Source organism: Lycium ferocissimum, chromosome 12, assembly GCF_029784015.1.
Source record: "Lycium ferocissimum isolate CSIRO_LF1 chromosome 12, AGI_CSIRO_Lferr_CH_V1, whole genome shotgun sequence".
NCBI classification, from domain to species: domain Eukaryota; kingdom Viridiplantae; phylum Streptophyta; class Magnoliopsida; order Solanales; family Solanaceae; genus Lycium; species Lycium ferocissimum.
In genome coordinates, this window is record NC_081353.1 from 59,268,424 (window position 1) to 59,279,963 (window position 11,540).

Genomic DNA, 11,540 nt, shown 5'->3' on the forward strand with positions numbered 1-11,540 from the left:
GTTTGCTGCTTGTCCGACTTATTTTTAGCAATATCCATATCATTTAAAGCTTTGCTTTGTTAATCTTTATTTTTTATATAAGCGAGTGGATGAAACAAAGGAATTTTTACGCGTTTGTAATACATATCAGCTTATTTTAATTACTACGAGTGGACGAAACAATTATTCGCTCCACTCTTCTCCAGCCTCTGCCCCACTTTAGTAGATCCCTCATTGTATGAACACACTAATGAACCTCTAATAAAATTGATCTCTTATTACTCTCTCCGTTTCAAACTATTTGTCATGATTCTCTTTTTCACGCCTATTAAGAAACATTAATTAAGAGGGGTCTTTAACTATTTACCCTTCATTGGTATTTGAACAATGATTTTATCATATCATAATTGAGATGTTTGTATTCTTGAAGAACAATAACTACTAAGGTGAAATGGGAGAAAAATAATTAATTTATCTTGAATAGCGATAAATAATTTAAGACCATTACTTTTAGAAATCGACAGATAATTTGAGACGGATGGAGTATGATTTTAGTGATATTTGAGTGGTTTGTCGTCCCAAAGAGAAACCCTAGCCATGGCAATGGGAAACAGATCAAATTTTGGAGAGATAATTGGGATGGTTTTGTTTTGCTGAAATATCAATCCTTCTAGCAGATATGTTCTCTGAAGATGTTGGATGGAACATTGAATTTAGAAGGAATTTCTTTGACAGGAAAATGCAGGAAATTGATGTATTTATTCAAAAGATGAAAACAGTAAAACTTAATTCCCGGAAAAGAAGGCCTAATCTGATAAGATAATGAGAAGTTTATTTTACCGTTTCGCTCACTATATAAAGTACTCGATACTGATTAGTTCATGCAAATACTGAATCGGGCTTGGAAGATGATTTAGAAGCCTTCAGTCTCAACAGAAGTTACTTTCTTGGTTGGCTGGTATCTCATGAAGCTTGTCTGACACAAGGGTATCTATCGCGTATAGACTATAAGGGTGTGGTGGCCTAACCATCGAGGTGAAGTCGATACCTAAAAGATCGAATGGAACAATATATAGACAAGTAATCCCTTATGGGTTCCAACGTATTCCTTTAATTATTCAGAGTTAACGGATTTATCATTGAAAGAGAAGAAGACTACTCAAGAAGATTCTATTTTATTTGTTGGAATTGAATTTGAATAAATAATTAGTAGAAGACGGAATCACTGAAATCATGTTTCATCATGACTGAGAACTTGAACAAGGAGTAGACCTTTTTATTTTGAGATTTTCTAGAGTTTGAAAACTGAGAAGTCTTTTACTTATTTGGTGTACCTACTTGAGCCGGATGAAAGGAAACTGATGAAAAAGGGTTGGAACATGTGTAGTAGATGTCACTTGTGTGAGAAACATGTGAATCAGTGCATCATATATTTCATACTTTGTGATTTTACCTGGCAGGTCTGGTCCAGGTTCATGGCAAATTATGAAATCCAATGGGTGAAGTCCTATGAAGTTCAGGAACGTATTAGAAAATCGGGAATCTGCATGTCCAGCAGCTTCCCTAAAAGAAAATCTGGAGAGCTCTCACCATATGCATAACTTGGACTATTTGGAAAGATAGGAGTATGAGATGTCTTGAAGGCAAAAAGGAATAACTACAATCTGTGAAATATAATGGGCTACATTATCTGTACTTTTGGAAAGATGAAAATGCTGTTGTAGATTTTCATAGTCTACTGAACTTGCTAGACTGTTGGGGATTCTAATGCAGTCAAGTTCAGCTTTTTTCCTTGTGATCTCAGAGTATCAGCCTGATACTGTCTTCTATAAAATCTTACCTTATCCAAAAAAAAAAGGGCACCCATATGAACTGTTAACATCACCACTTGTATGAATAACACCTTCAACTACTTATTAATATTGTTATTGCATGAAATATAGCAGGACAGGGAAAATACATTGATAATATAAACATTACTGAAATCATCATTTATAATTTATACCCCTAAACTATTATGAGCTGAGCCAAACAATAATGAGAAAAGAGGCAAAAAAAGGTAGAAACCACATAAGACTAGAGATGAGGACAACTTTTAACTGTCTCCTACAATAAACTAGATATGTTTTTGGTTTAAGAGTGTCTTGCTAATACAACACTTTCTTGTGACGGACTACAACCTTAATCCAGTATATTTCTGTAAAATCGTTAAAGCTCAACATAGAAAGGATGGTGCCTTCTCGACGTGGCAAGATTGACCCAAGACTCAAAAGTTGCTTCATAAGCCCCAGGAAGCTTAGTGGCCAACGCAAATGAACTCGGGACTACAGATACAGACTATTGAGCTAAAACATGATCACCCTGATCTACACGGGGATAGGCTCGGGAGCTGGATCTGTGGGAGTACCACTACTGCCATTGAGGACAGTCACATTGCCATCGGAATCGACGTCCACAATAACTGAATCACCTTCTTTGATCTCGCCTGCAAGCATTTTCTCAGCCATGCTGTCCTCTAACAGTCTCATAATAGCTCTTCTCAGAGGTCGAGCTCCGTAGCTAGGGTTGTATCCCTCGTCAACCACCCTATCTCTAAACCTGTCGGTCACTTGAAGTTCTATCTCCTTAAGTTTCAACCTCTCAAACACCTCCTTAAGCATGATATCAGCTATCTCCTTAACCTCTAACTTAGTGAGCTGACGGAATACAATCATCTCATCCAATCTGTTCAAAAACTCTGGCCTGAAGTACTGCTTCAATTCTTCAGTCACTAAGCTCTTGATACGGTTGTAACTGCTATCCTTCTCATCGTAATCAAGATCAAAACCTATACGACGACCACCTTTCTCTATCACGCTACTTCCGACATTTGATGTCATGATGAGAAGTGTGTTCTTGAAATCTACAGTTCTACCCTTGCTGTCTGTCAACCTTCCATCTTCAAGAATTTGAAGCATCATGTTGAAGACATCAGGATGAGCCTTCTCAATCTCATCAAAGAGGACAACAGTATAAGGTCGACGCCTTACAGCTTCAGTCAATTGACCACCTTCTGTGTAACCAACATAACCAGGGGGTGATCCAATGAGCTTAGAGACTGTGTGTCTCTCCATGAACTCACTCATATCAAGCCGGATCATTGCTTCTTCAGAACCAAAGTAATAAGTGGCCAGTGCCTTTGCCAGTTCTGATTTCCCAACACCAGTGGGACCAGAAAAGATGAAACTAGCAATAGGCCGGTTGGGATTCTTGAGGCCAACTCGCGCACGTCGAATAGCGCGACTAATGGCTTTGACAGCTTCATCCTGGCCAATGATTCGAGTGTGAAGTGTTTCTTCCATCTTTAGGAGGCGATCAGATTCATCAGTGGAGACCTTCTCAACAGGGATGCCAGTCCAAGAAGAGACAATGTGCTGAATATCTGCTTCTGTCACAAGAGGACCTGTATCTCCAGCCTCACTTTCAGCCTTGCTCATCTCTTTGTTTTTGTCAATGAGGACTGTGATCTGTGCCTTCAGATCCATTTCCCTATCACGTAATTCCCCAGCCTGTCCATTAATTCAAAACCATCTTATTAGGAAATTCTACAATTCCAATATTTGATAAGAAAATAGCTCATCGCTATTGATAAGAAAACCGGCATTTTAAAGAAATTCTTTAGAAAACTCGGTACCTTTTCAAAATCTTGACCGCGCACAGCTTCATTCTTTTCCTTCGTAATCTGACGAAGCTCTTTCTCGAGCTCTTTTGCTTCCTCGGGGAGCTGGGGAGCAACAACAGAGCATTGTCACTCAACAAATCGTAGGACAATGACAGATTAAAAGAGAGACAAAGGGAGCATTCCATACCTGAGCATGGCGAAGTCGAACACGGGAACCAGCTTCATCAATCAAGTCAATTGCTTTATCAGGCAGAAATCGGTCACTGAAATGTGAAAATTTAGGTGTAAAGATGTATCACGTTGCAAAATCAGGAAAAAGATAAACATGCACACTAAAATCAATATCATGGAATCTAGGATAAGGATATAAATATGCATAAAACCTAATTAGATGCCGATAAACAAAAATAAACCAACTTCTCATAAAATAAGTTGAACTTCACGTGTACAGTCTGTCATCGACAACTCAAGGCAAGAAAAGTGGAAAGCATATAAGGAAGAGATTTTGTAAAATGGTATAGATTAGATACCTGATGTACTGGTATGAGAGCTGGGCAGCAGCCACTAAGGCATCGTCAGTGTACCGAAGTTTGTGATGAATTTCATACCTCTCACGAAGCCCTTTTAGAATCTGTATGGTTTCATCAACAGTAGGTTCAGGGACCTTAACTGGCTGGAATCTCCTCTCCAATGCTGGATCTTTCTCAATATGCTTTCTGTATTCATCCAGTGTAGTAGCTCCGATACACTGAAAAGAAGCCAAGTAAATACTATTGAGTTGCATGTAAAAGATTTTTCTCCTGTTTAGCTGACATGCTGAGTAGTCATTTTTAACCTTCTTACGGGGTGGTAAAATGCATGCTAAAAGTTTGACAGAAATATTCATAGTTCAAATTTTATATTTCTAGAAAGGACAGAAAGGGAAGCATAAGGCAAGGAGGATAACTAACCTGTAGTTCACCTCGAGCTAGGGCAGGTTTCAAGATGTTTGCAGCATCGATGGCCCCCTCTGCTGCTCCAGCTCCAATCAATGTGTGCACTTCATCGATAAATAATATTATTTCATCACTCTGTTTGATTTCCTCCATCAGCTTCTTTAGCCTTTCCTCAAACTCTCCACGGTATTTTGTCCCAGCAACAAGCAAACCCATATCAAGGGTTATCACCTAATCATCATCAAAAAGCGACTCTTAAGGACAATGACAAAAGTAGCTAAGATCATGCACGAAACAATCCAACCTAATTTCAGATAGATGAGATTCACACAAATAGGTGTGGACTTTGTTACTTGAACTCACTTTAGTTTGAGCTAAGAATTAAGTTGAACAAGGGATATTAAAATCGTTTTTGTTCAGTTAGTTATAAGCATAGATCCACAAATTTATCTACTAAAAAGAAATATGCCAAGAGAGCAAGTAGCACATAAGAATATATATAGTCCCTCTGTTTCAATTTATGTGAGAACCTATTTCCCTATTAGTCCGTGCCAAAAAGAATGAACCCTTTCTATATTTGGAAACAATTTACCTTTATGCAATGATTTATGGCCACACAAAATGTGTGACCCCTTTAATGCCATAAGTTTAAAAGTCTTTCTCTTATTTCTTAAACTCCATACCCATTCAAATGGGTTCACATAAATTGAAACGGATGGAGTAATAATTTCAAGAAAACATGCAGACAGTGAATGATTTTGACATCTTTCAATTTAGTGAGACACCACTGCACATTCATTTGAACCAAATCCTTGTGAATAAAAATGTAGACTAGACTGGACCTGCACAACTCTAGCTCAGCTTCTGGATCCACCATATGATACGACAAATGGGAGAAGAAAGGACACAGGTAAACATCACATTCTGCAAGTTATCACAAATGGCTTACCTTCTTCCCCTCAATTGTTTCAGGGACATCACCGGTTGCAATTCTTTGTGCCAGACCTTCAGCAATAGCTGTTTTGCCAACACCTGGTTCTCCAATAAGACAAGGGTTGTTCTTAGTCCGCCGACCCAAGATTTGAGTGACCCGTTCAATCTGCGGCTGTCTTCCAACAACGGGATCCAATTTCCCCTAAAAACAAAAAATGGCCAAACTCAAATTATTGAAAATTGTCCACTCATATTATAACAAATATATATATTTTTAAAATTACCTCTTCAGCTAATTTTGTCAAATTTGTTCCATACTCCTCCAGTGTAGGCATTTTTTGGCCAGAGGTTCCACCTCCAACGCTAGCACCAACAGCCTCATTACTCTCTCCAACCATTCGGATCACCTATTTTTAGAAGAAAAAAACCAATAACCTCTGATTAGGATGAAGCCAAGCAATTCTACAGCCCACAAAAGCACAATATTAAACCACCCAGAGGAAGCATGTGAGATCTACTACTTGCCTGAGTGCGGATGTTGCTGGGGTCAGCGCCCAAATTTTCAAGGACACGCGCAGCCACACCTTCACCTTCACGTAGCAATCCAAGTAGCAAGTGCTCCGAACCAATATAGTTATGCCCTGAATCAACCAGTTCATAAAGTGAATAAATGCGACTAATAATCGCACTGGTCTATGTAGAAGACCAGAAAGGCAAGCAAAAGAGAAAGAAAATCATGATATTTTAACAACTCCAATTTGGTACAGACAAGAAAACCAAAGGTGTCAATGAAGAAACATGAGAATAAGACTCAACTGGAGAACCGTTTTAATGGCATGTCCCAAAGGTAATCCGACAAAAATTGACAGCTAAAAAATGATACCTAGCTGGCGGGCTTCCTCCAGAGAAAGTTCCAGAACACGCTTGGCACGAGGAGTAAAAGGGATCTCAACAGCAACAAATCCACTACCCCTCCCAATTATCTTCTCCACTTCCACACGAGCATCTTTCAAATTGATTCCCATGGATTTAAGAACCTTAGCAGCAATACCAGTTCCCTCACCAATAAGACCCAACAAAATCTGCTCTGTGCCGACAAAATTGTGACCAAGTCGTCTGGCCTCTTCTTGTGCAAGCATAATGACTTTTATTGCCTTCTCTGTGAAGCGCTCAAACATTGCTTTTGGTACAAATCGGCAACCTCGTGGTCGTCTGACAGAAGTTGCAGCAGCTACCTTGGATTGGAGAGTTTGTCCGGGTCGTCTGACTAGTGTATCTATTGCATTGCATCCTCGCAATCCAGTAAAATCTCTCAGACTTAGCGTAGATGATTGTGCATTGCATAGCATTGTAACACTTCTTTTTGTTTTCCCAGATCCATTGAATTTGGTCGTCCTATCACCAGCAACTGACGATGGGATGCTTGTTGACTGAACTAAAGCTCTAGCCATGATGGACCTGCAAGGGTAAGGAAATAATCAGAAAAGCTGTCTTCTGATAAACGAAAAAAATACCAGATCTTCCAGATGACTAACCAATAAAAGTAAATGATGTCATAAGTGATACATAAATCGGCAGACATATCAACAAATTATCAATTAAAAAACTGATAACAAGTGAAGGTTCATATCTTCCGATCCAGACGAAGCTAAAAAAATTAGGCAAGGGGCAGTAGCAGAACGATAACTGAAACAAAGAGTTTCCCGGAAAAGGTAGAGAGAGATTATCCATACTCAACAGGAGTTAATGCTTGACTTAAAGATTCTTTGTAACAGAATATGTAACAATCCGTCTGAAACATGATTCAATGGCATATAAATCAAATTTAGTCTAGCCTCCAAGATATAAGAGCTGAAACGCTACGCAACTGCTGAGCGGTAAGTGCGCAATCCAGGATTCAGTAGCCAAAGTTTCATGAATAGATTGAATGAATATGACAATATCTCTCTTCTTAAATTCCCCTAATAGTTTGTTCCAACACATTACTAGGGAGGTTTTTGGTCTTTTTTACAAAAAATAAATTCAACACCATTTACCAACGATTCCCCCTGTTCAGCTTTCACCGCTCTGCTAAGGAGATCTTTGGAATGATTTAAAAGACCAAGCAATTTCGACCAGATTATTCAAATTTCCAGCTCTTCGTAAACCCAAGAGAGACTGCTTAAAAGTCCGTAAAACTGATAAACCAATGCAAATCAACTAATCAGTTTCAGTAACAAAATTCTAACAACAACAAACAAGAGTACAGGACAAAAAAGGAAGAAGAGTGAAGAGGAAGAAGAGTGAAGAAAAAGGAAGATATGAAGCAACAAATTTCAGGAGTCACATTCCAAGGTGATAAGTCAAACGTGCAACATTGTTCTTGTGGAGATGAAGGAGAAGTTCGGGTGGGGTAGGGGAAATTGATATCAGGCAAGGTGAATTTGCTGAAAAAATTACAGTGGTTACAGTTGTTTTGTAAGAGAAAGTATTAGGAGTAGACAAGAAGTGAAAGGACAAAACTTTGGACTACAAAAGCTTGGTCCAATCCTTCTCTTGGTTTAGTTAAACTCCATGTGGATGTAGCTGAAGTCTATTCATGTTGTTCAATATTGCTGCATTATAATAGATTGACAACAAACAGTGTTAGAGAAACAAATACACAAAATATGGGGAATTTGAGTGAAATGCAGAGACGGTGAAGAAATTTGGGGATTTGCGTAAAATGCAAAGGAGATATGGTGTAGGAATATTTATGATTCTCTAGAAAATGTATACAATTCTCTAACTTATATCTCGTTGTTGCGGCATCAATTTAGGAAATTCAGTCCCTCTTAACAGTCCAGAAGTATTTCAACCTCTTTGGTTTCTTTCTCTTAGAAATGTTCCTAGAGAAATCAGGCAGCAGAATAAGTAATCTGACTTGAAATGAGATGACATTCCCGTGTTTGGGAAATCAGAACCAACCAGAAGGGATCATTGGCACTAGGAAAAGGTTATAACCAAAGGGCAAGTGAAACATCCATTCGTTCAAGATAGCCACAGGTTGATCCTAAATACCAACTAAATTAGATACTTCGAGTATTTAGTTAAGGGGTGAGTCCGTGAGTTAAAATCCACAACAGGTCAACCACAACCATTTGAAGTACTTAAAGGAGTTTTGAAAGGGTTGAGCTACCACATATCCCTATGAAGATAGGCACCTCACAAACGAGCACATAATCCGACAATAAGTACTACAACACCTAAACCTCAATCCCAAGCTGGTTTGGGTTGACTATAGAAATCCTCACTGTACATTTCGCTCCAACTGAGATCCATCTCATTCCAATACTCAAAAGATGTTCAAGCAGAGAACACGTCTTTCCATATTCATTTACAAAGTTAATCACAACCAACTATGTTTCAGTCCCAAATTAACTGTGTTTGGCTATAAGAATCCTCTATATTAGTCCCGCTCTATTCGGGCCGATTTCATTCTAATACTACTCAATAATTTGTCTTATAATACACAAAATCAGATTTTTCCAAAGCTAGACTTGCTCAAATCTTACCTTATCCCTAAGTTTGATTTACAAAGAGAAACCGAAAATAACATTTAGCTACGGAACAAGTAGAAAAAGAAAACAACTAAAGAAACAGCTCAACTGAACAAAAACAAAAAAATCAGGGAAAAGCTGCAAACTTTACCGCTCAATTAGAAGACTGGTTTATCTTTTACATATGAAGTGAGCAAGAATTTAACATACATGTCTTGAGAAATTAAAAAAGCTACAATTTCAAAAATAAACAGAGACCCAAATATCAAAAACTATAATTATCCCAAACTTTAACACATCATTCACACATATCTCAGGTCTACAGAAACAAAATATAGCTCAATAGTCAAAAAAAATCAATCTTTTTTTTTTTTTTTTTTATAAGGATAAAAATTTAATCTTTATAGGCACCATATCTCAGACCCTTTTACCTACAGAAGCAAAATATATTCGATAAAAAATTAGGTAAAAAGAATGAGAACCTGAGTAATAGTGTAGTCCCAGAAGAATCTGGGAGAAAGATAAACGGGTTTTAGAAGGAAAATGGGATTTAGGGTCACCACTAAATTGGGGAAGTGAAGAGAGAATATATATAAATATATTAAGGGTTGGATGGATAATAATAGATGTGGATGATATATGAACAAGCGTTATCTACCCCTCTATATGATATTTTATTATAGAAAGAGTGTTTGCCTTTCTCTTTTCACAAGTTAATCCATCGACCATTCATGTGCTGTCATACACCCTAAAATATCTCTTTTCTCTCGAACTATACGAATCCGCGACTTTTGTGGGTTAAAAAAAATAAAAATAAAAAGTTGAATTAAAATAGCATAAAAAAAATACAAAACTAAGTTTCACGCACCAAATTTGTGCGTGAAAGAGGCCAACAAAAGCTGCCGGCCTTTGTTCTTTGGCCAATTTTTTTAAAATTAACGTTTTTTCCGTATTTTGCTTGAAAATTAGTCATCTTTCAAAACACAGGAATATCAATATTTTATATAGAACTTAATTTATTTATTTTTTGCGTGCAATGTCGGCTCATTACATTAAGTATACCTAAACGTTTTGAATCGTCGTTTTAGGGGTTCTAAAGTGTCCCGAAGTAAGTTTTCTTTGTTTGGAAACTTGTTATCTTTAGGTTTAATTGTCATAATTTATAGGGTTTTGATTAATTTAGAACGTCGCATGAGCTATTATTAATCAACAATAAAGACTAAGATAACTATTTATCATTAAGAAAATATTAACCAAAAATAGGTATAATGGAGTATTAACATTAAATGTACACTTTATTTACAAATACACAATCTCAGGTCTCACATCTGGGAGCCTTTAGAGTACAGCTAGGCCTAAGGCCAACCCCACCATCCCCACCACCCCTCACCATCATCTCCATCCCCCTTCCTCCTCTTAATCCGTACATGCGCTGTAATCATCCCTATCCCTTCCTTCCCTTCTTTTTCGACCCGACCCTGGTTCAAAACATGCTTCCTATAGGAGATGACGATGGGCGGTGGGAGTAGGACAACAGCATCAAGAGTCTTGTCAATCTCATTAAGAGACCCGTCCACAGGCACAAAAGAATGAACCTAAAATAAAATATAAATAATTTAGTTTAGATTTATTCTAAACTAAACATGAAATAAACAATTAATTAATAAATTATTTATTTTATTTAAAAATCAAACCTGTGTGTCGACGGCCTTCTGAGATGGCTGGTGAAAATCCCGAGCCGCCTCGAACGTCTCCCGAGTGGGCCTGAGCCGTAGCCGGAGCGAGAGATGGGTCCGAGGCATAGAAGAATGAACCTGAAATAACATATAAACAATTTAGTTTAGATTTATTCTAAACTAAACATGAAATAACATATAAAAAAAATAATTAATTGTTATATCCCGCATTTTGTACGTCGGGATAATCCGAGTCAACCACGACAAGTTAAGGACAAGATCATTCCGAGATATGAAGTAGAGACTTTTGTATGCTCTAAAGGCTTAAGTTGTGTATGATTTTATCGGCATGGAAATGTTAAGGAAGCATTTGGAGTCAAATTCCATTTTTAGTAAATATGCTATTTTTGGAAAGTGTATTATTATTTGAAAAACAAAAAAAAAAAAAAAAAAGAAAAAATAGGGACACGTGGCGAGGAATATGTGGCATGTGGGCCAAGGCCACGCCTTATACAAGGTATTAAAAAGATGACTTAGTCATCTTTTTGTTAACTTCCAACACTTCGAGAAAAATCAAGAAAAATCAAGGCTTTGAGAGAAAAAAGGAAAGGCCATATTGACGAAGGAGAGGAAAACAAGACCAAGAATTGGCCATCAAAAAAATAATTTCTTCAAGTAAACTTGCTAAGTGAAGGGTGCTCATTAACGTGGAAGTGTTGTTGGAAGCGTTAGATTGCTCGTTTTCTCTATCCACCACTTTAGGCAAGTTGAGAAGTTGAAGAAGAAAGGTGAGTTCTAACCTTGTTTTATGTGTTATGAATGGTTTATATGTGTTGTA

General features: G+C 37.5%; 1 protein-coding gene across 2 annotated transcripts; it reads right to left on the bottom strand.

The window, feature by feature from the left end:
• Nucleotides 1–1,889: 1,889 nt before the first annotated feature.
• LOC132040994 (ATP-dependent Clp protease ATP-binding subunit ClpA homolog CD4B, chloroplastic) lies at nt 1,890–9,670 on the bottom strand. Of its 2 annotated transcripts, none has more exons than XM_059431710.1 (10): nt 9,509–9,670; nt 6,392–6,966; nt 6,034–6,149; nt 5,793–5,915; nt 5,525–5,710; nt 4,591–4,806; nt 4,171–4,388; nt 3,828–3,903; nt 3,653–3,742; nt 1,890–3,527 (listed from the first exon to the last, which is right to left on the bottom strand). In XM_059431710.1, exons 2-10 carry the CDS (start codon nt 6,957–6,959, stop codon nt 2,346–2,348), a joined length of 2,775 nt encoding a protein of 924 aa, XP_059287693.1. In that variant the 5' UTR covers nt 6,960–6,966; nt 9,509–9,670; the 3' UTR covers nt 1,890–2,345. The 2 variants fall into 2 exon arrangements, with proteins under 2 accessions (XP_059287693.1, XP_059287694.1); XM_059431711.1 differs by lacking the exon at nt 9,509–9,670 and adding an exon at nt 7,545–7,685.
• Nucleotides 9,671–11,540: the final 1,870 nt, after the last annotated feature.

Excerpts from the sequence above, each read along its gene's own strand:
- LOC132040994 (XM_059431710.1), bottom strand. The coding sequence starts at position 6,959 with ATGGCTAGAGCTTTAGTTCAGTCAACAAGCATCCCATCGTCAGTTGCT. Across the intron at positions 6,150-6,391 it reads GGAGGAAGCCCGCCAGCTAG|GGCATAACTATATTGGTTCG; the intron begins GTATCATTTTTT and ends TGGTTGATTCAG. Across the intron at positions 3,904-4,170 it reads CTCTCATACCAGTACATCAG|TGACCGATTTCTGCCTGATA; the intron begins GTATCTAATCTA and ends TTCACATTTCAG.